The sequence below is a fragment of the Sturnus vulgaris genome, chromosome 3 (genome assembly GCF_052056855.1).
Source record: "Sturnus vulgaris isolate bStuVul1 chromosome 3, bStuVul1.hap1, whole genome shotgun sequence".
Lineage (NCBI taxonomy): Eukaryota > Metazoa > Chordata > Aves > Passeriformes > Sturnidae > Sturnus > Sturnus vulgaris.
Genome location: NC_142245.1, coordinates 74,927,449 through 74,951,945, shown reverse-complemented (window position 1 = coordinate 74,951,945; position 24,497 = coordinate 74,927,449). Strand labels below are relative to the sequence as shown.

At 39.8% G+C, this 24,497-nt stretch overlaps 1 protein-coding gene across 2 annotated transcripts; it reads right to left on the bottom strand.

The window, feature by feature from the left end:
- Positions 1-1,416: 1,416 nt before the first annotated feature.
- On the bottom strand, positions 1,417-18,879 carry CCNC (cyclin C). 2 transcript variants are annotated; one of them, XM_014883645.2, is made up of 12 exons: positions 18,750-18,879; positions 17,762-17,868; positions 14,211-14,295; positions 13,896-13,965; positions 12,392-12,443; positions 9,785-9,840; positions 8,497-8,532; positions 6,990-7,081; positions 6,209-6,276; positions 5,852-5,931; positions 3,805-3,923; positions 1,417-3,146 (listed from the first exon to the last, which is right to left on the bottom strand). In XM_014883645.2, exons 1-12 carry the CDS (start codon positions 18,779-18,781, stop codon positions 3,092-3,094), a joined length of 852 nt encoding a protein of 283 aa, XP_014739131.1. In that variant the 5' UTR covers positions 18,782-18,879; the 3' UTR covers positions 1,417-3,091. The 2 variants fall into 2 exon arrangements, with proteins under 2 accessions (XP_014739131.1, XP_014739133.1); XM_014883647.2 differs by lacking the exon at positions 14,211-14,295 and having other exon boundaries at positions 18,750-18,854.
- Positions 18,880-24,497: the final 5,618 nt, after the last annotated feature.

The following is a 24,497-nucleotide window of genomic DNA, read 5'->3' as shown; positions in this document are numbered from 1 at the left end:
TTGAAGATCATTAAGGCCAGACTGTATAAAGGATTTCAGAGCCACTGAAAATATTTTGTTAAATGTACAATTAATCATGCTTAGCTGTATTGATCAAGCCACCAAACTTCAGCACACAAATGAACAAAGCGTGCAGTCTACCAAACTAAGTCAGTACTTAGTCATGAGCAGCCAATGTTTCCTTTTGTAGCTACATTAACGTTTGCTGGGAAGACCTAAAACTACATAACCACAAAAAATAAGTTATTCTGTGTTACACCAAGATCTATCTAGCCCATTATTTCCTGTTTGGCAGCAACTGGTAATAAACATCTAACAAAGAGCATAAAACAGGATACAATCTCCAGGTTACTCTCATTTACAACTCAGAGTGCTTCAGGCTTTGCATGTCTTAGTATGCTTGGGTATTTGTAAATTTTCAACAGAAACTTCAATCAGACACAGCAGTGGTGAGAACTCTTTCCTTTTGTTGCTTCCCAGTTTGCCATCTGTTCTTTTCATCGGCTGCTCTGGTTTCTGTCAGAAGTGAGGGGTTGTCACCTATCCGTCTTTACACAATCCATGATTTTTCTAGACCCCTTCTGTATTTTCTGAACTGAGGAGTTGTGGGTTGGCTTTTCAATAATTGGAAAAGTACTGTATACCTCTTTTTTATTTTCCTTTTTCATTAATCATAGTAGTTTTTTGCAAGATATTTCTCAAACTATTTGTAGTTTGTCAAATTAGATGATCTTTTCCAGTTTGCTTTCCAAATGATGGAGTTTGAGTTAAATAACTTGTCTGATCCAGTATGTTTCCTTTGGGATTTTTCCTTAAGTCTTTTTGGCATAGATGGCTTGTGTTTGCTTTGACACTTGAAAGGCACCTGTTGCCATATATAATCTGAGAAGACTTTCAGCTACCTCTCTTTCAATGAGATACCACATTTTTATGCACCTCTCCTTTGAAGTGAAGCACAAGAAAGGTGATTTTTTTCTGCCTGCTCTACTAAGCAGGAAGACTGTTGAATTCACAGTATGTTCCGTTGCCTGTTGTTCAAAATTACATCTTTTTTAAAACTGTCTTCACTGAATCTAGCTCTTTTGACTGCACTTTATTGCCTTTCACTGTTTTTACTGGAATCAAAACTGATAAAATTAGCCTTACCTTCCCAGTGGAGAAATGCCTTAAGAGATTCATAGGTACCATCAAGAAGTGCCTGACATTTTACCCCCGAAATTTAGGTCCCTTTGTGCTTTAAGTGTGAAGTCAAGTCTGCAAAGACTCCTGAGCAGCAAGAAAAATTTTAATCACTTTAGCCAGAATTCTTAATTAATTCCCCAATTCCAAAACATGAACTTTCTTGGCAGATTACGTGGTGTATGTGAGAAGACTGATGCTTACTTAAAGTTCCCGTTTAAGAATTCCACACAGAGGTCAAGATACTTTGATTTATTTCTATTCCCCAAGTCCACATTACAAATATCACATTTTAGACTTCAAGAAATGAAAGCAAAATAGCCAAATTCCACTTCATCAATCAAGTGTCTATAAAAGGTATGGATCAAATGGCAACCAAGTAGCAAAGACCAAAATGTATATTTTTTTCCACCTCATCAAAGTGTTTGGGGCTGGTTCACATAATGGTTTGTGGAAATAACCTGAACAGAAACAAATGCTAGTAGCCTAATGGGCTACATACAAAAACACTTCCATTATATTTCACTGAATGACCAGCCAATTACAGAGACAGGTATTTGCAGAAAAACGTGGGGGTTTTTAAGGGGCCAGTTTTTTGAACCAATGCACATCACAGAGCACGTTTTCAACAATCTCTCTCCAGTATTTCAGAGCAGTGAAATGTGTTCTTTCAGGAAAAAAAAGAAAAGAACAATGTTACTGAACTTTATCATTCAAATTTTATACTTGGGCAAGTTGGCATTATCATTCAAAATAAAGTTGTACAGAACTTAATTAGAAACAAAGTTAACTAAAAAATCAAGAAATCAATTAAGGCCAATTCCTGTCTTCAGTGGGATATCTGCCTGAGTAAGGAACGCAGGATATGGCCTTCTGTTTGAAGAAATCTCATTTTCTCCAGCGCTAAGTTAACCAAGGAATCCCATTTCAGTTATTCTAGAGTTGTTCCTAACATCCCAATTAAAATTAGCCTGTATGAAGCTCACCAAACACTTGATCCTCTTAAATAAACTCTCTAATGAACCCACAAATTCACACTAACAGTGAAGGCAGACTAACAGTGTATCTTTTCTACCAAAAAAAAATCCACCATAAAAAATAGCAATAATATCCAGATTTAAACTTGATTGTGAAAAATTCTGATTGTACCATACAGTACATTTATTTGAAAAAAAAAATCATTGTATGTTGGGTTTTCTTAATTATTAACACTTGAAATGTTTCAGAAAACTGCAGAATCACTATACATATTGCACTTCTCTGGTAAGCTGGGCTACTATGTATCATGGCAAAACAACCAAGTAGATCTACTGTGGAATACAGCTTTTTTAAACCCAAAAATAGAAACTGACTTTCTTTCCTGCAGCTTTCATTAAAACTGTAACAATATTCTCCACAGCTCTTCTAGGCATTTGTTTCTGAAGAACTGTGTGTTACTTGTTGCAAAATCTGTATTTATTTTTTTTTTAAATCAAAAAACAGAAGGTAATGGATAGATTCAACAAAGAGTGCACTATCTTCCTTCAGTCACAAACAAAATGAAGACAACACAAGTCATTAATACAGTTACACTTAGGCCTCAGATTACTGTCGCTCTAAGAATAGTTCACTTCAACACAAATAAAACCAATAATGAACTATTTCTTTTGAGTGAAAAATGTTAATCTTTCGCAGCTTGGTTTAAAGTTTGATTCCTTACACTGAAAAATCTTAGCATATTTGCTCCAGCGTCAGAGAAAATGATGTAGTTTTAGAGAAAAAGCTTTCAAAATGCTTGACACAAACAAGCTATTTATTCTTAGAGTTCTTTGTCAGAGATGTTACTAAAACCTTCTGTCCATTTCATGAACACAGGAAATATCCCAGGATGTCTTGAGTCAAAGTGGTCCATAAAGAAATTCTTTGGAATGCCTTAAGATTGGCTATAACTAGAGTTCTGGCTACCATTTGGACCCTGTTCTCCTTCACTGTTGAAGAAAACAAAAACATGTCTCTTCAATAAGAAGCATCACATTACATTTTTATCCATTTTTTTAAATTTAAAAATACATTCTTCTGAAAATAATCAAAACTTTTGGAAAAAAAATATTTCAACATTTACATAAACAGGTCAAAATATTCTGCTCAGTTTCATAAAAAAATGCAAAAGTTATTCTCAGCATGCATAAATAACTTCACCATATTTATGTGAGTAAAAATTTCAATATATGCCCATGAAGCTGCCTGCTGAATGTACTTCTGGAGTCAACATTGTGAAGTTCACATTACATAAGCATGTTCACAGGAATTTGCATGTGCAGATTCCCAGCAGTGATATTTAATCACAGTAATTAAACACGACATCAAGCAGGCCCAGTTCCATTGAATCTGGCCCAGCCATGGAGCCTCACACTGGGGTTCCTTACATTTGCTGAGCTGTATTGATCACATTCTAATCACATTAACACTCTCCATAAGATAATGAATGTTATGCTTCCCACTAGCTCCTGAACAATCAGGCTGGTTTTGTATGAGAAACATCTGCACTGTAAAAACATACACTATACCTTGAATTAAACATTTACACAGCCTTAAGATCGTAGTCTAGTTTTTCCATAGGAAAGGTGTAATAAGCAAGTACTGTACCTGTTTGGAGGTGGTTTTGGTTTAGGCATTTTACTAAGAATAGTAGCCATCTCCTTCCTCTCATCAAAGTTCTTCCACTGCTCATACAGCTTCAGAATAACCCTGATTATTTCTAAAATCTGTATTAGAAAGAAAAGAGATCCTAAGGTCAGACATGATAGTGATTTTATCTGTCATACCCATTTAAGTGTCCAATTAACTAAAAAGGCCCCAAAGTGAGACTAAACAACACGATTTTCATATTATAAACAGAACTGTCTCACACTTAATCTGGTCACAAAAAAGCATTTAATTAGTTTTTTTATTTAATTGTGAAACAAAGCCTGAACAGAATACTTTTCCTTTCAACTGTATTTACAGCTTCTCTTCCCCTGCAAACTAAATACCTTTTTATTCATTTATTTATTTATTTGCAACTACTGTCAGAGCTTATAACTAAGCTCCTGAGAACACACAGAATTGGGCAGCATGACTGCAGCTATACGACCATGCATCATCAATACAGTAATTTATGATTATTAATGTTCTATATATATTAAGGGCACATATTGTGGGAAAACAAAAGCCTAAAACCACAAAACATTCATTCGAACTCTTTCCTTCCAAGAAACAGAGCCAAGGAGTTTTTAAATACTTGTTATATTCTTATATACATATAATAAGAATTGCTGACACTTCATATTCTGCTTCTGGAAGCATAAGCATTCCATACCAGTTTGGACACTTTCTATCTACCTTAATTTCCTATTAAATTTCTAGTACAATATTCTATATAAAAACTGGAGAATATTCATTCATAATATATTTCATCATTCTCTTAATAAAGTAGACTTCTTTCTTGTTTTTAATACATGAACTTTGATTAAGTGCTAAAGCAATGTATTTTGTCCTTGAAACAAAAGTCATAGTTGGTGAAGAAGTCCATAGTGTTCATGTGAAAAAAATCAAGCTTAGGCTTTATCACTGACATGAGAACCAACAGACGTAAATATTCAAAGATACTCAGTATCAAGCTTATGGTAATTTTATCTATTAAATATAGGTTGGTTCTCCTTTGCTGCCAGTTTATTGTCACCCTGTGCCTTTACATGTATGACAGCATAATTCACAGAGCTCTCAATGCAGCATAGCATCCACACTGTATTTAAATTTCAAGAAAAACTCTGGAATACAAGCACAATGTCTTAGCATCAGTGGGATAAAGGGCAATACCAAAGGCATAGAGGAAAATGGTACATCTCAATCATAACAGGCTATTTAATTCCAGACACTCAGTTTCAAAAAAAGACTGAAAAAATACGTGCAAAGTGAAACAGTGTGATAAGGAATATGAATAGTACTTCGATTTGCTTGCTGGAGCTAAATAAAGGTTAAAGAAGCCAACCTAAAAAGTAAAAGAAACTAGTGAGGATGAACATTGTTACTATAAGGACAACTGCACCCTGAAACCTAATCAATTAATAAAGGGGATTATTTGACATGGAATTTGCATATAGCAGGGAACTCAAGTGAATGATCTTGGTGTCTCCCTGTTTAGCACTGATTGAAGTTACAGTGCTGAGCATCCTGAAAGTGCTGATGCCTAGAGGTGTCAAAAATGTTCTACACTATGTTATACTCTGCACATGTATAGGGAGAAAATGAGAATGGTGTGCTGGCATGATGCTGAAAAGTGAATCAGAAAATCACATGAAATTGAACTTAAAAGTCAAACTTGTGCTGGCAATCTTGTGAGATGGAGTTCTGGGGAACACTGGAAATTCTTCTGGTAAACAATGTAAAAGATACTGTCTTTATATTTCTGTCCGGAAAATGGCAATACCAGCAATGCTCTTCTGTTATGCAGTGGTTTTGTCTTGACTTTCAGAGCAGGGTGATGACCAAATAACCTGACATTGTCCCTTCCAAAGAGATCTGCCTAACTGCAACAGCATCTAACAAGATCACAGAATTTTAAGTTCAAATCAGTATTGTGGATGTGTAATACAACCATGACTGCCAGTTCTGGTTAGTCCATAACAAGTGATGGGAATAAAAAACAGAGTACCTTTTCCATATCAACAGACAGCTCAGCAAACCATTGCCTTGCATCCTTCTGCTGGACAACACAGGCCACATGTAGGCAAGCTGCAAAGATCAGGTGACATGGATATTGAACAAAGATACACTCCCAATACAGTTAGAAATATTCAATTTTTATAAATCCTATACCGTTCAACAGAGAAAACTCAGGATTAATTATCTGACTTTTCTTTAAGGCTTTTTAAGTTCCAAGGCTACAGTGTCAGTCCTGTACACGGAAGCCTGAAGCACTTTATGAGGGCAGTCTGAGGAATGCTTGTGATGGGACAGTGCACAGAATACATCCAGGTTAATATGACAGGAGATACTACTTGTTACTTACCTAGAGCTATCATGAAAGGAGGGTACAGCAGACAAAGATCAGTTCTATATGTGTCGTTCACTATCCTCCTGTGCAAAAAAAGAACTTTTAAGTATCTTCCTATTCACCTTTAGACTGTATTATTTCAAAAACTGCTGTTGTCAGTTTTCCAAATGGTTGAAGCAATGAGGCTGCAGGGCAAAACATCAAGGAGAGAGATCTTTTCCCTTGTAAAAATCTCTTAATTTCTTTTTTCCCCTTGTACTCACAGCAGAAGTTTATTTGGAAACATTCTTTTAGTACAAATGTCTTTCTGCAGTGGATGTGTATGTATACCATCAAATCATTATCTGTTTCACAAATAAGTAAGGGCTAGCATAATAGTAGTACTTCTAATGTCTTTCTGTATTTGAAACAGTTGAAGAATAAGAGTTCTGCTAATACAGCTAAAAAATCCTATATATTGCTTCTACCTCCTATGACATGCTACAACAAAAAGACAATGCTGACAGAAAGAAATTTCTTCTACTCATAGTCACCATTCAGTAATGTTAAAACTGTGCTATTAGAGCTAGTCTAAAAAATAAAAATTAGACCACTGCAAAGTAAAATCATTACAGGGTTAAAGAGAGAATAAGCTAAGTCAGGGACATATACCTGCACAGGTTAACTAGGGCACCCTTTGTATTCAAATATGGCTAAGCCTGCTTGGTTCAGCAAAAGCTTAACCACCTTTGAAGCATAACTGTTAAACATTTGCTTTCTTGATGAAAGGAGGAACTATTTCCATTGTCTTCATTACCATGCGAGAGGTAGCAGCATGTCTTCTTGGCCCATATCTTGCACATATTGGAGCAAAGGTCTATAAGGATGATATACTATCAAACAGCAGTCCTAGGAAAAATGTCATCAAGACAGAAGTTAGATTCCAACGCACAACATGTTGTCAGTTCGTATTAAAACATTTGGTTTACAAGTCAATTACCGATTTTTTTTTTAAGTAGCATTCTAACACCTAGCCCTGCTCTAATGAGGGCAGTGCTCTCTCTAGAATACCATTACACAGCACAGTTGCCAGTCTGTCAATGTCCTTCCCCTGAGAGACACAGAAAGTCACATCTGCAGCACACTGAAACCTCATTTGCTTATACACCCGTAATTCCCACTTGGAAATACAAAATGCTGCCAGAAAACAGTCTGCTACTAAATACCATAAATGGAGAGCATGCCAAAATAATTGATGCTGGTTTGGAAAGAAAGAAAAGAAAAATTCCACTGCTCTCAAATACCCTCATTTCAGGTCCAGGTAAACAAGAAGGAATAATCCTCTTGCTTAAAGCAGCCAACTGTGTGGATACTACAGGGAAAGGCTGCATAAAGTTACATGTGCTGAACACTTAAGTGAAACACTGTTACTGCACACACTATATATTACAAAGGATACTGGAAAAATAAGTGAATCCCCAAAACATAACTTCTTGTAAATGCAATTGCTTGTGCTAAAACTCCTGTATACAAAACTCAAGAGTTACTGCCATGTATAACAGAGATATCAAGGACTAAATCTAAACAGGAATCTAAAAACTGTATTAAAACGACTTGTAGGTACAAACAAAAATTTGATCTGATCTCCTCTGTGTTCAGTTCCCAAAATATATTCTCTCATCTGCTGTCTAACTCACTAAGCTGCTCCCTAGTTTCTCTCTCCTTTTCTCTGCACTTGAGCAGAACTACTATGGTACAGTAGTACTAGAGTTCAGTGCTTAACCCATGCAAGTCCAGGCCATATGCAGAAATTAGGCACCACTTTACCCAAGACCCCTAAGAAGCCTGGGTTGCCTCCTTCCAGCTACCCGAGCAAACACAGCAGTGGGATAGCTCCTCTTATAAAAATCAGGTGTGGCTCCTTTCTTTAAAAGGGTCTGGAAGAAAATGTCCCACTGTGCTCCTTTCATCCAACAGCCTAACAGTTACAGCACCATCTCAGAAAATGGGAGGCCTTAATTCGATTTCTTCCTTAGAGGATTCAAACCCACATCTCACTTCCTAAAAGATTACTCTAATTATTAGGTTGTTATAGACTAGCCTGAATAGCCTAGTACCCACACCTTCTGCTAGAGCCCCTATGTGTAGCCCCACATCCTTCCAGGCAAGAAGAGGATATAGAAAAGAATACAACTCTTCATAGTCACAACTGGCCACTCCATCTAGGGAAGAAAGGATACTGACATCCCAGTCTCTGCATCAGGAGTTAAATACAGTCACTTGTCTCACAAAAACAAGCAGTTTCACCAAAAAAATCAACCTACCATTAATTCTAAGAGATAGAATTCACATTCTAGTATCTGTAAAGAAGCAAAATCGCAGTTAATAAGCAGCATGTTTCAGGCAGCAGAAAGAATTAACTGATACACAGTGTTACATCACAAAGGCACAGGAATTCTCAACAACTATTTCCAACAGTCCTAAATGCATTTTATCTGAAACTACAAAACGAAACCAAAATAAACGATTATTGGTATTGTCTTATCACTATTATAACTTAACTCCAGTCATAATAACCATGAACTTAAATATTTTGCATCAAGTTTGCTGTGAAAGACTGCTTCACTGGCAGCACTTGTCTGATTTGTTTCAACACCTGGTAGCAGCAAGTTGTTCCCAGTGCATAAAAACTTCACAGCAATAGAGAAGTTCTTGAATTAGAGCGTCTTTTTCAGCCCACTAACTTGCCAAATAGCCTCTCAAAACATTTTCAGATTTAATTTCATATTAAATACTCTGTCTAATTGCAGCAATTAAATCAATTTTCACTCTCAATAGAGAAGGTCATGTATTGGTGACATCAAGGAAAAGACTGGACTACTTTGGCTATATAAAAGCAGTACTCCAAAATGTACTTCCATTTGCCTTTATCTGTAAAATAGCACTGCAGTTTTATTATAAGGTCTTAGGTATTTTATATTTTGATGTGTCATTTGGCTTTCTAGATTGGGTGAAAAGGAACAAAAAAATAGTATTTGTTACAGCCAATCTAAAACTATTTAGCTTTCAAAATTCTACAGCACAGGTCAAAATTGGTTGTAAGAAAAACGACAAAATTTCACAGTATTTTGACTGAGAATACCTTGAAAACCACTGGTAAATTTAAATTTTAAGTACTAATTAAAAACTATTTTTCAAGAGCCATTAAATTTTACAGCAAAAATAAAATTGCTTTCTGTAAGCCAACTGCTCATGTGTGCAAGCTTGGAAGCATTTCAGGTGCAAAGGCCATTTACTTTCCCTGGAGCAATGTATTTGTAACCAAGAATATTCAAAAAATACTAAATCTCTTTTCTCATCATACTATAGAAAAACTACCATTTCAGTCATCCTATCACATCACTTGTCTTTCCTGTCAACAATTTAAGGAAAGGAGGTTACACAAGATTTGAATTATTTTTAAACTTTCCCAATATTCCATACAAAACTAATAATGAACAATCTTGACATATGAGTATGAAAATATTCCTTTCTTTGAATTTAAAAGAAAGATTTTCCTGCTAACAATTATTAATTTATTTGATCAAGTTGTGTTTCAAATAGTATACTTACATGGTTCATCCTATAAGGAAACTCCTTTGGAAAGGCATATGAAAACCTAGTTTTCACTACAGTAAATAGAAAAAAGTATGTTAAAAATAATGTAATTAATACCTTTACTTCTTTCCCTTTCTATTCATTCATCTGTATAGCCCTTCCAATCTGTCTGGCGGCTTATGGCTTTTAGTACAAAATGTTTGTATTTCAAAGAGAAGAGAAAAGTTACAAGATTTAAGATCCTGAAAAAGAAAGAGAAATACACTTGAAACCCAGATTTGCACAGATACTCAGCCAGACATTCAACTGCTGCTTTGGACACTATTAAGTCTTCTGATTAACCACTAACTAGCTCAGGGATACCTAACTTCCCACAAGTTATTCACAGAGCTCTCCAGCTACTGACGTTCAGGACCTCAGTTACAACACTAAATCCAAATGGAATTTTCATGTGGGATTTTTTACACAGGTTTGATCCTTCAACAGGCAAGATTTTAAAAGAACTAACGAAGCCTTTAGAAAAGCAAGCCCAAGGGCAGGGTAAGGGAACTCAGCCAGACTTCTTGCAGGTCCATAATGTAATGATGATCTGCAATTGAGATATTTAATTAATCTTTGTGTATTTTACAAGGAGAATGAGTACAGTTAGTGCACCGGTAAGGAGCATGTTAATATGCAAAACCTGAGTGACTTCATGTTAGAATGCTGAACAAAGGAAAACAAGAACACTTGAAGAGGTGAATTTGAGATTTGTACAAGTAAAACGTTTAAAAATCTATTTTAAGTCTTTGTCTTCCAAGGAAAACAGGTATATTTAACATCCTGGAAGTGGACAGTATTCCTTATATTAATGACAGAGTATATTACTAAATTATACTATCAGTATTACTTCCAGAAAATCAGTATGACATTCACTTCAAAGAATAGATAGCATTAGTCCTCCAGACCAAAGAATTCATCATTTAGACCTCTGGTGAACTTGGTTAGAAAATTTGTTGTAGGACACCAAGACTGGGCTACTGGTTGAAAATTTTAATTATTTCAAGAAAGAGAAGAATCAATAAAAGAGTTTCTCAAGATGTATGCAAACTGAAGGGGTACATAGTAAAAAAAATACCAATTTGAGAAAGAAGGTACGGAGAAAAAGCATTTTTCCCACAAAGCAAGCTGCAGACACGACCACTACCTGGAGCTGTCATTTCAGCAAGATGTATGGAAAAACCTTTTGAAAAGATTGTTGAAAACCAGGCTAAGAATATCTTCCTTACAAAGGAAGCAAATGTTATTAACTTCATAAGTCATAATAAGTTAAAATAACATTCATAGCTACCTAGCTAAAAGCAAGCAAACCTCTTAAACCAGCCACTATTACATTAGTCACCCCTTTTGTTAGCTTGTTTTTGCTTTTACTTGTCTTTCCTCACCTTTTCTTGCCTTTGATATTAAGATGTCCCAAAAACTGCTGTGTGCTACTGAAGCTACTCTAGTAAAGGAAAACCAGGTAGAATAAAGGAAGAAATACTTAAGAGAAAGCCTGATGCATTTTGCCCCCACTTCCATGAAATGCACAGTACTTATCAGGGCTGCCAGGACTTCTAGGTCTTAAGGAAGAAGAGCTGTGGGGAAAATATTCTATAGGAGAACTAGATGTCCAAGTAAAATCAGCTGCTGCATATTTACCAAAACCCATCTAACCTTCTCACTGATGTATCAAAACTTCCACACAGTGATGCTTCTGATGTAAAAATACCAACTCTCAGTGCTAAATCCAGTACTGGTCTTGGTCATGCTGGCATCAAAGATGTGTTTCAATTCCTGGTGGCAGAACTGTCACACGGCCAGCCTCATGGACTGATACACTCTCTGCATCTGGAGGCTACAGATGCAGCCAGTCACCTGTCCCCTCAATGGCTACGAGGGATTTTGAAAGCGCTGACCTACATCTGGAAGAGCACAGTCAGGAATTGCCCACTGAGAGCAGCTGGACCTTCTGGGTCAGATAATAGCATTCAGCTAAGGAAGACATCACTTTAAGAGTCTGATAGATGAGATGTATGTTACATGAACTGGGAAACACAAAACAAGTGGGAAAGACAGAAAATTAAGTACCCACAGTGTAATTTTATTGAATTTCTTGTGGACAGTAAGTTATAAAATGTATTTTTAGAAACTAACATGTGCAAAGACTGATTTTATGATGCGGGAAAACAGATTTAAAATTTTTTGAAGGTATACAGCCTACCAAAAATTCTTAAAACAGGTACTTCCACAGAGCCATATCTTTTACTGAACAGACAAAGCCATAAATTTCCAATTCTATCTTTGAGTACTTTAATTTACTACTCGAGGTTGCTTGTGAATTTCAGCAGTTTCATTTTATGACTTTGTTTTCACTTATGCCTGGCATAAGTTCCAACCACAATCAACCAAAACTAATACAGAAAGGACCCTTTTGTCTCTGTATTTGGAAACAGAAGCTATTTATTCTAAATGGTTTTAACTGGCTCTTATAGTCCTCCATGATTTGATAAAAAGTTACCTTAAAAAAAAAACAAAAAGAAACCAACTAATCTCCCTACAGAGATACCTAACTAGAGTGTAATGAAAATTAATAATACTTACATACAGAAGTAGCAGCAGAAATCAACCTTGTATTTGAAACAACACCAAATTCCTGAAGAAAAAGAATGGTAAATGAGGTGAACCACCTGAAACACCACACACTCACACTTGTTATCAAATTAAAATAATGGCTTCTTACTAAACTGAGCTTCTTTTTGCAGTATTGTAGCATTTGGTTCTTTCCCCCACCCCTTTTTTTTTCCTTAAGGTGAACAGGGTTAAACTCTTTACCTAAGAGTTATTTCATTGATTAGTTTCTTGGTTGTTTGTGAGGAACAGTAAAGATTTATGAAAGGTATTAAAGCCACAAAAGCTCAGCTGGCTAACATTCTTTACATAAAATAGACAAGAGGGCTTCAAGAAGGTTATTTCTTTCCTTATCTCATTTTGAGAAAAAACTGTCTTTAGAAACTTGCCATTAACTACCTTTTTTAGTTATGTTTGTATGAAGTCTTAGCTCCTGTGTTGAGACAGTCAGCAATCTGCAAATTTTCTGTATACAGTATTCTTTCAGAGAAGTCCACAGCTGAATCAATAATGCTGCCCTCTAAAGCTGCAGAAGCTTTGGGAAGGCTACACAGACTTCTAATTTAAGGTACATCTATGTATATATACACTCTATGTCTGTGCCTGCTTAAAGGCTTATTTAACAGGTTGATAAAAAAGTGCTCTCTCCAACACTCTCTCTCTTTTCCTTGATGTCTTCCAAACACTGAAAAGTGTCACAGTACTTGTATAGACAACAGTATCACATGTCACCACTAGTTTAGTAGGATTGTTTCTACCATCCATTAAGTATTTGAGCTCTTTCTGTAAAAATTCTTTAGTACTGACATATCATAAATTGGCCAATTTGACTTTTTTCCATTACACAGACACTTCTCAAACAGCTGTAAAGCTTGCTGCATTACAGAGGACTAACAGCAGCACCCAGCTGATGCTAACTCTTGGCCACATTCAAAGGGGAGTACCAAGAATGGAGGCATGGAGCCCTCTCACCACAATCCCTAATGGGTCAGTTCCTTATGATAATTTCTCAAGGACAGCGCATAGGCTACAACATACTTTTAATTCAAGTAATGAAAGTGTGGTAAACTCTGAGGATCCCTTGCTACATGAAACAGAACAAGATAATTAGGAAAAAAAATCCGATTATGTTTTAAAGTTTGAGTAAATGTTAATAAGGAGAAACACACCAGAAAGGAGACACTGCTTAAAATATGATTTAAGATACAGTGTATCTTAATATGTAAACGCTGTGTCACAGTGTAACAACCATCTTACAATTTTATTTTTAATTTTCAGAGGCACTTCAGTGTTAGTAATTCAGACAAATTTTGAAGGCCTTCTCTGTCTCCTTTTCTTAAATGCTATAGAAATCTATGCAAAAAAAAGGTTTCAACCCCCAAAGCATGAAGAAAGACAAAAAATTTTAAAGTCCTAAACGTTTTCTTTCTCTCATACATCACATAATGTTACATTAAAAAATTGTAATACTTCATACCTCTACTTTGGATGCCAAAAACACACACGTAGGAGCCATTAATACTGGATCTATACTTTTTAGGGAATATCTGAAATGTTACAACAAAATTATAATACGTTGTTTCATACATGTAGAACGATTAATCTATCAAGAGCACCACACTTCCTTTTGAAAAAGCAAAGCTTAAGTTAACTTTATTAAAGCATAAAAGCTTTACACCATCCAGAAAACAAAAGTGGCACTGTTTTTAATAAAGAACTGCATTTTTAAAGGGCTACCAAAATGTGCCTAGCAAATGTTTTATTCTTGTACCATCATAGTAAACAGTCCTACCTGGCATAGAATCTCTTGAAGTAGACTGTAGCAGTGGCAATAACTTGTTGTCTTAATTTAAGATGTTCACCTAAAGCCTGGATAACTTAAAAAAAAATGAACAAAAGCTTGAGTTGAGTTTTTTAAACAATTTGACACCAAATAGCAAAGGGTCTCAAAATACGGCTAGTGCTGGGGATTCTAAGGAGCAGCACCACAGTCTTCTCCCTCAGTTCAGTTGCTCTAGAGAGACAACACGCTGCTGTAAACCTACAGACCTGCAGGTGAAGAACCGCTGCCTCCTGAAGCTCGGGGACACCTTCAAAAAGGAAAAAGGACCTTGACTTCATTGTGTACAAAGTGAGTATGACCTTTAAGATGACAACACAAATCTCAGAAGGGCAAAGCTCAGGTATTCCATTTTAGAGCAAATGAAATTCAGACACAGGAAATATAAACCCTCAGCTCTTCAGTGCCACACAAAATGGATGGGTTTTTTTCAAACAAGTAAAGCTGCCAACACAAACACGGTCATTAAATTTGGCAGAGGCAGCAGGTGTTAAAAAAATGACATATTTAGTCTAGGGAGAGGGGGTGGGAGACCAGAGGATGCAGTCAGCTGCTCCATCACGGTGGTCCTCTGCCAGTTGGCCAAGAAACAACCCTGGTGTCATCTGTGCAGGTAGCTCTTGTTTGGCCTCCCAGGCAAAGGAAAGGTGCCAAACAAATTAGATGCATCAAGCAGGGATTAAGAGCAGGGGTTGGATGTAAAGAATGGCACAGTGAAACATAAGGTTGTTACTTGTTATTTTTCCCATACTTCTTCGCTGCCATTATTCTGAGCATGGCTCAGTGGTGTGAAGACTCCCTCTTCTTTTTTTCTTCCCTCATGAGAAATGTCAAAAAGAGTATTTCATAATACATTTAAGTAGATATTTTAAATATGTACAGCACGACCAAGACAGTGACCACTGGTGGGGAAAGCAAACAATTGTTGTCAGTCATCACTAAATTCTTAATCTCTACTTAAACATACTCAAGCAGAGAGATTTTTACCCATGCTCTTATCACGTATCCTCTGCAAATAGCCAGGGTACATATTTGTCAACCACTGGCAAGGCCCAAAGCAACACTAAATCCCTGTGTCATATCATTCCTTTTCTAGAGAGGAATGCCAAACTGGGACTAGTTTGACAGTGAAAGTAGGACAAGCTATAGTTCTGAAAAGGGTGTTAAACCCAGTATGCAATGACTGTACAAATATTAAACATTTTATCAGCTTATCTCGGGAGGTTGGAAAGAATTTTTGGTTTTAATTTGACCATGGGGCTAAAAAGCTGGACTACTACTAGGGCATCAGAAAAATTCTAGTATTAGGCTAAACAGAATTCTCCAAATATGTTTCATACTCCCATGGGATTTTCAGGAATGGTTAAGCCATCTGCTGTCAGAGAAAAATCAAGTGTGGCTTAGAAGATAAAATGGACAAGAGCCTAGAGACTTAATGAAATGGAAGCTTGTATACGCTGGGGAAAAGTCCAATGCTTGTAATTATTTTAATATTTGAAAAGAAAATATAAGATCATTTATTCCTGTATGTTTACAAAGCAAGTGGTTTCAGTGGTTTGGGGGTTTTTAATAAAGGTTGTTTTAAATCTGAGTATTTTGAGTAGCCTCTAACATAAACATTACTGCTTCTGCCCAAAACCAAAAACAGAAAACAACTAATACACTTCTCAACCAAAACCAATAAAGGCTTGGTGATTCAAACAGAGAAATCAACATCAATTTCTTTTTTCATACTACTTTAGGAGATGATCCTTTTCCTTCTCTTCATAGCTGCAGGGAGCCATACGATCAGTTAGTGATCTACTGCACTTGTTTTCCAATGAGGAAGCAGCAGGAAATTGCCCCTCTCCATGCAGATTTTAATTGCTTTAGGGAACAACCATCTCTTGGGCTGACACACACTGAATGTGACATGCTGTGGCCAGGCCTCATCTGCTCTCAGGTAGTGCAGATGGGAGAAAAGGGGGGGACCCAAAGCAGGGTCTCTATTCAGAGGCAGGTGAAGATACAATGCACTGACGGCTTGAACACTGCGAGCTCTGCCTGAGCACAGAGCAGCCCTGACTGCCCTGCTCTCTTTGCTAGAGACGGGAGAAAGCCCAGCACCACTCTCTCCTGCAGAGTAGGCTGTGCTCCTACAGGCACAGGGGAGATGCTGGCAGAGCTGCTCTCCAGCTGCCCCCAGTCACTCACCTACCTTCAGGGGAGGCATAGAGTGCCAAGGAAAAGGACCCTGGGAACCACAAACCAAAACTAACTTGTTTACTTTGTAAAGCTTTGCTTACTCAAGAAAAACAACAAAGTGAAACATTTAAAAAGCATATTTCACAGTTCAAATTAATACTCATGAACATTAGCATAGAAATACTTTTAGAAATATCCATAACCCTCCTTTTGTCCCTTTTTGTATTATTAAGTTACGACACTCGGTTTTAACTTCAAGAAATTTCGGGAACGGATCAAATTATTTCATTGCTAGCTTGATTTCCTGATGCCCTATAAGCAATAACACAGAGGTATCCATAGTGATCGTGTTTATAGTATATACAATTGTTACAAAAATAACTAAGCTGAGAGAGAAGCTGGGATAAGTATCTTTCACAGATATCATTCCAGCACTGACATAATATCTTCCAGTGGCTCTGGGAAAGTGACTTCACTTCTCTGTCTCAAGTCTGGCCAGACAGCTGAAAAAAATAAGCATTCTGTATTTTAAAGGACTGCTGCAAAATATATATATAAAGAGCTATTTGCAAACAAGTTACTAGTTGGCCATATCCTTTGCATAAGGAGATTTTTTTAAATATTGAACAATTGATCGGAGAAAATTTTAAGTGCCTTTGTAATCTGATATACTCAGGTGTGGCCATTCATATGGATAGCTAAATGTTTGCAAGACCAAGGAAATCTTAGACAACTTCACATACAAGCCCAAATTCTTTGGGAAAACAGGCTGCCTGCCAACAGCTCTCAGAAACTTGTTGACAATTTGAGAGCCACCTGGTACTGGGAAATCAGTCAGAAGACAAAACACAGGCTGTGCTGCAGGTTTCAGAGGATCCAAATGAACACAAAGTTTCCAAACTCTGTTGTATAAAAGGACGACACATATCACCTAAAATACCCCACCCTAAGAACCCACCAAAAGCCCAGGCTGAGTGCTAATGCTTGACACTGAGTCTTTAATACACTAGCTTAGCAGTTTCTGCTTGTTTCTCTTTCTTTTATGTTTTGGTAAGAACCTCTTAAAAATAAAATTTACTGTTTTGTCCTATCACAGGTTAAAATGCATGCAGCTATTTAGCCTGCAAGGTCTCCTAGAATTGTGCTAGTACAACTAACAAATAATGATGTTATTTATATTCCACGTCTTTGTTAAAATAGGCTGTGAAAGTACATGTAATACCACAGTGAAAACATTACATTCTCTAAGCAATTCAAACCTCTATTTAGACATGGGACATATTGCATAGATTTTATGGTAGAAATAAAAGAAGTTTTACCATTAGTAAAAAATATCTGTAGCTTCCAATATTCTTCTTCAGTCAGAAATTTCAAGTCTTTCTGGCGTTCTTTCAATAGATCTTGTTTATCCAAAATCCATTGTAAGCTAAGAGAATGGAAAATAATTTCAGCAACTCTTTATCAACATGATACTGTCTCCTGTACAGACTATGAATTAAGGCTCGTGGCCTTTAACAAAGCCACAAACAATCTTCTCAAGCAACTGTTCTTCAGGGTTTTTAAAAGTTAGACAACTGAAAAAAAACATCAAAAAACCAAAAACCAAACAACAAAACATGAACTACCAAGGGCTGAGATTAGCCTCTACCAGTAGCAAACTGAGCTGGCTGGGCAGATCTTAGACCCTGACGGTCACTAACAAGGTTTATGTCGCGGCCATTTCACTACGGGCCACCATTCAAACCTTGACGCGCCCAGCATGAGGTGTTTCAGGGCAGAATCACAGAATCAATTAGGTTGGAAAAGACCTCCGATATCATCGAGTCCAACCATCACCGAACACCACCCCGTCCACTACACCACAGCACAGAGTGCCACGTACGATCTTTCCTTAAACTCCTCTGGGGACGGTGACCCCACCGCCTCCCTGGGCAGTCCGTTCCAGTATCAATCACACTTCCTGATGTCCAACCCAAGCTGAGCCCCTGCTGCCCCACCGCTGGGGACAACCATGCCAGGGACCCAAGCTCCGGCACTCCGCCGCTGGAGCCCGGGCTACCGCGGGCACCGACACCGGGACGCGACCCCTGTCCCGGAGCGCCCAATCGCTTCCCAAGGGGCGGCTGAGCGGGGCCGGCTCCCGCCAGGGTCCCGCGGCGAGCAGGCCCCGCCGCCCGCCCGGCGCTCCCCCGGCCGCCCCGGGCCTCCCTTCAGCGCCGTGCCCACGCCCGGCCCGGCAATGAATGGACAGAGCGCGGCGGCGGCCCGCAGCACCCGTGCCCCGCACCCCGCGGCCGCGGCACCCACTAGTGAGAGCTCTGCCAGAAGTTCCCGGCCATGGGAAGGAGCGGAGCGGGGAGGAGGCGCCCGGGCCCGCGATGCCCCGGCCCCGCCGCCACAGCGCCGCCGCCCCCGCGCCGGCAGCAGGAAGGAGGAGGCGGCCGCCGCCGCCGCCGGCCGGCAACACGCGGCACTGGGAACCGTTCCCGCGCGCACGGGTTCCGCCCGCCCCGCCGGCCCCCGCAGCCCCGCTGGCTGCCACCGGGACACGGGCCGGGATGGGCCGGGAGGCACCTTCCAAAACACCCAGTTCAGTCCCCGCCATGCGCAGGGACACCTTCCACTAGGCCAAGTTGCTTAGCGCACCGTCCAACACGGCCCTGAACACGCCAGGGATGGGGCAGCCACAGCTGCTCTGGGCAGCCTCTGCCAGTACCTCACCACCTTCACACGGAAAGAATTTCATCTATACAGCCAGTCCAAACCTGCACTCTGCCAGTGTAAAACCGCTGCTTCTCCCAGTAAGGTCCTTATTGTAAGCAGCCAGGAAGATGCAGAGCATACTTGTCTTGTGCTGTCTCCATCTCACCTAAATTTCTCTTTAGCTTACCTGTTCCCAGGTTTTCACTGCTCAGCTTGCTCAGTGCTGGAATTTTCCCTATCAGAGAGAGCCTCTGGAGGTATCTACTTAATAACTCTAAATTTAAACTATAAACAGGAAGTACATGGGCCTACTTTCTTTCCAAGCTGTCTCCTGCGGTGGCTCTCAGCCTTCTTAGTGGGATCTGAGTTGTACCAACACACGTATTGAGATATATCAGTATCACGCACTTGAAAACTTGGGAAGAGGTAAGGTAAAGGGAAATTCAGGCTCTCTTTAGGAACTATGAAGCAGAGGGAAGATGCACAGGGTAAAATGGTGTCACACTTTAGAAATTTATTCTCAAATGTCATGTTCACAACAACTCCAGACCCCACATGACTCACATACTTCTCCATCCCCTTGTTCCTCCCCTGTGGGTGGCTGGAGAGCGGAATTGGAGGTACAAAAGGTAAAGATCGTGAACTGAGAGAAGAATAATTTACTAGAAACAGCAATGAGATAAGAAATTAACAGTAACAGCAACAGTGCTAATGACAGAACGCAGAAGAAAACCAAAGTTGTCGCTCACCCTGTGCAAACCCCCATCAATGCCCAACCGCTCCCTCTGCAGTGCTATCCCAGCCTGCAGGCGAGCCTTTTTCCTGCCCTCTCCCTGGAAAATGACATGAGGTGGCACAGAATAACCTCTAGGTCCTGGACCTGGCCCCTGCTGGCTACAGCAGAAATTAACCCTGTCCTGGCTGGAACCAGGATGGATGGAGACAGTGCTGTTTCTAAATGCTTTTGCTGCCAGAATGAGACACTGTTCTGACATGCCAGAGAGACTCTAGGCTTGAGACCCTGTTTACACATAAGAATGTGGAAGAGGGAGGTAGAGAAACAATATTTTGCATACTCTTCTCAGTGCAAGCAAACACAATGGTAACCACAGCTTGGGTTTGTGGGGAGTTTGTAGGACCTCTCTGACCTGACACCTTTCTCCAAAAAATATCCAGACTTTGCAGGGTATGGGAAAAGGAACTTACTCTGCTGTGTCGATGTCACAAAGAGGTGAACCAAATTGCCAGCAAATGCCCTGGATCACAGCCACTGACAGCCACATCACACACAGTGTAGCACAGCACCAAGAAATCAGTAGAGAGAAAGACAGAGCTGCTGTATGACAGAGAAGCGTGTCATCGCCTCACTGAACATACTAGAGCAACCAAAATAGCGGCAAACCTCATGCTTCTGGTTATCACATCAAGCGAGCATCTTCTTTTCTTCACCATCTTTCTCTACCTGACCCCGGCCTTTTTCTTGCTCTGATTTAGTACCTGTTTTGTTACCTCATGGTGGTGATTTGGGCTTCTGCACAGTCAACAGCTGGATGAATATGAGCTAGCTGTGTGCTCAGGTGGCCAAGAAGGCTGGTGGCATCGTTGCCTATATCAGAAATAGTGTGATCAGCAGGACCAGGGCAGTGATGATCCCCTTGTACTCAGCACTGGAGAGGGTGCACATCAAGTGTGCTGCAACTTATCCAAAGAGGAGCAGTGGAGCTGGTGAAGGGTCTAGAGCACAAGTCTTACAAGGAACAGTTGTGGGATCTGGAGTTGTTTAGCCAGGACACAAGCAGGCTCAGGGAAGACTCTATCTGTATCACTCTACAGCTTCCCTGAAAGGAGGTTGTAGCAAAGTAGTGTCAGTTTCTTCTCCCAACAAATAAGACATAGAACAAGAGGAAATGGCCTCAAGTCGCAGCAGGGAAGTTTTAGATAAACTTTCTTTACCAAAAGGGTTGTCAAGTGTTGGAACAGGCTTCCCAGGGAAGTGGTGGATTTGCTGTCCCTGGAGGTACTTAGAAGATATTGGGGATGTGGCACTTGGGGCCACAGTTTAGTGGTGGACTTGGCAGCTCTGGGTTAACTTGATGATCTCAAAGGTCTTTTCCAACCTCAACAATTCTATGATTTTATACTGCAGGATGGCAGTAAATAATTAGTACGGACTGGGCAGATTTACCATAGCTATGATAAATATATTGCTGCACTGCACACTGGGCATGGGAGACAGCTCTGCTTGCCGTGTACCTGGCACCATGAGGGCTGTCTAATACTGCAGGATTGGAGCACTTGGCACCACAGATTCTTGCCAGCTCCACTCTCAGGCTTTTTCCCATTAGGACAGACCTCATTGCATGACCCCATTTCACAGCACTGCAGTAGACCACACCAGTACCAGAACTATGGAGAAGGAAACTCTCCCTGTTCCACAGACCCAAAACCAGAGAGAAACAAAGACTCCTTGGGGTACACATTGTCCTGCTCAGCCACCCTCCTGGTGCCCTACAAGGGGATACCCTGCCATGCTGGAGATCCTCCCTGCCAAATGGCACCCAGGGGGCTCCCAGTGCTTTGCAGGAGGGTCGGGCCATTCTCAGCCCTGCACCTTGAGCAAAAAGGCAAAGATTCTTCTATACTGGGGCGTGCTGGGGATGCCTGTTGCCAGGCCAGGAGGTCTGCAGCTGATGTGGACCCACAGTGCAGGAAGGCTGATCACCACGGGTGGATGCCTCTACGGCTCCATCTCCCAGGAGGCCCAGCTGGGAGATGCTTTATTGGGCAAGGGCATGGAGGGGGGCAGACAGGGCAGAGCTTTTTCCCCTTGACATTGCTTTTGAACCTTTCTTTTCCAGGAGCTGTGTGGAGGATAGCTTTATTTACCATGTCCTCTGTGTGTGTGTGTGTCAAAACAAGCAAACGAAGATTTCATGAAACAGATGTTCAGTGCTGCTGTGTGTGCTGATGTCTCCTGCTCAGCCTCAGACCTGGCTGCTGCTCTGAGGGACATCCAGATATAGGATGAAAAAATCGCAGCCAAGAACCTGCAGGTAAAATTATACTTTGTCATATTTGTGAGATGAAATTATCTGTCAGCTCTTGCTGATCTCTTCCCCCTCTGCCCCCCTAATAAAAACCATCACAAACATATTGAATATACTTAGTACTCCATTGCTAGATATAAATATACACAGGCTAGTTGGATAAATTTTTTCCCCCCAAAAAATGCTTCTTCCAATCCACATCTTATAAATAGCATGATAAATAGGATCATACATGGTCAGTTTTTTGTTCATGGGTCCTCCTCCACAACTGGAAATACAATATTTTCTTTATCTCTTTCCCTTGGATGCACACAAAAGCAGTCTTTGCTGATACTCTCAGGTTTTTCACATGTTTACATATTCATCTAATAACTGAAAACAGTACATATCTTTTCACAGATCTGACAATAAGCATTCTTGTTTGCCCTCTGCTGTTTAATATCCCCTCAGGAAATGAATGAGTGGTACAAAACCAGATTTACTGACTTTAATCAAGCTTCCACAAAACATGCTGAGAATGTGAGACATTTCAGAGAAGGAACAGGGAAAAGAAGTGTAAGTGGAATTGAAAACCCCTTCCAGCTTATATTATGTCACTTCTAATGGAAGCCTTTGTTATGATTTCACTAAGTTAGGTAATGTGACAGTTGTCCGATATTTTTCCCAATAGTAGTGGTCTTTTAGGCTGTATTTTGCAACAAGCGAGGTGGATTGGAGGAGTGGTGACCCTGGATGTGACCTCATGTGTCAAACCAGCAGCAAGTAGCCACAAATAATATTTTTACATATGAAATAAAAATTCAGCTGCTCAGTAATGCATGCATCTAAACATAAGGATCCTGTTGTTTTGAATGACAATGTCAGGGGCAAAGGATTTATATTAGAGAATTTTTTATTTGAAGCACCGTCAAACACACTTCTCCTTCCACATAAAAAGCAGACTCCTGCAGAAGCAACCATTTAATATTTTATGTGAAAGACATTCAGGATACTTTCATTAGATGAGGGAAAGACCTTAGAATAATGAGGGCTTGGTTTGCAACATGAAGATAAATAGCAAGGGACAGAGGTGTTATTAAAACCATCAGCTCTGTTGTGAGAACCTCTTGATAAGAATAGATGGTTCAGCCACCTCCTACTGACATTTGCTTAAAATAATTTTAAAAAATCAGCATTCCCACAGAGTAGCCAATAATAATAATAGTAATAGTAATAGTAATAGTAATAGTAATAGTAATAGTAATAGTAATAGTAATAGTAATAATTTTTTTTAAAGGGTTTTCCTTTCTGGGTCACAGACACTGGCATTTAACCCCACCTCCTCTCAGTAAAACATGCAGCAGGAGCATATGCAGGATGGAGTATCAGATCAATGTTAGCTTGATTTTTTTCCTCCTTTGGTCAGCTTGAAATGCATCCTTCATTCTGATTGCTGAGGCTTTCCATGCAGGGAGTAGCCTGTGGGTCTGGATCCCGAGAAACCCACCCTGCCCAGGCTGAGATGATTATTCAGGCTGTCCTTCAAACCCTGGGAGCCACACAGATCAACCTGCAGGCCAGACACCCATTCACAATGGGGCATGTGTCCCATCAAGGAGGGCTTTGCCCCCAGGAAAGACCAAATTGCCAGGGTCACTCCACTGGAGTCCTCTGCAGGCACATGAATAGTGGACTGAGGGTCTCTCAGGTAGCTTGCACCTCACAGGGAGAGTTTGCCTCTCTCACACCTTTTCCCAAACATTCAGTTAAACAAGCATTAAGCAGTTATAGACAATTAAAGGCTTCTTGAGAAGTCAGGAGGCTGACCACAGCTGCTGCCCAGCCAAGACAAAAGACCTCTCTATCCTACCTGCATCCCTGGATGCCTCTCTGCACCCTGAACAACTTTTCATAGAATCATAGAATCATTAAGATTGGAAAAGACCTCCAAGGTCATTGAGTCCAACCTTTGACCAAACACCACATCAACAAAACTGTAGCACAAACTGCCACATCCAGTTGTTATTTGAACAGTTCCAGAGATGATGACTCCACCACTTCCCTGGGCCATCTGTTCCAATGCTTAACCACCCTTTCAATGAAGAAATTCCTTTTGATGTCCAACCTCAACCTCTCCTAGAGCAGCTTGAGGCCATTTCCCTTTATTGTGTCATTAGTTGTTTGGGAGAAGAGATCAACCCCCACCTTGCTTCTACCACCTTTCAGGCAGTTGTAGAGATAAGGTCTCTACTGAGCCTCCTTTTTTTCCAGGCTGAACATCAAGCTCCCCCCATGACTTACTCTCTAGACCCTTCACCAACTCTGT

Coding starts and splice junctions, on each gene's coding strand:
- CCNC (XM_014883645.2), bottom strand. CDS start 18,781: ATGGCCGGGAACTTCTGGCAGAGCTCTCACTA. Junction 6,277..6,989: donor ATGCTGCTACCTCTCGCATG/GTAATGAAGACA, acceptor TTTTTTGCACAG/GAGGATAGTGAACGACACAT. Junction 3,924..5,851: donor TGTCTGTTGATATGGAAAAG/GTACTCTGTTTT, acceptor TTTCTAATACAG/ATTTTAGAAATAATCAGGGT.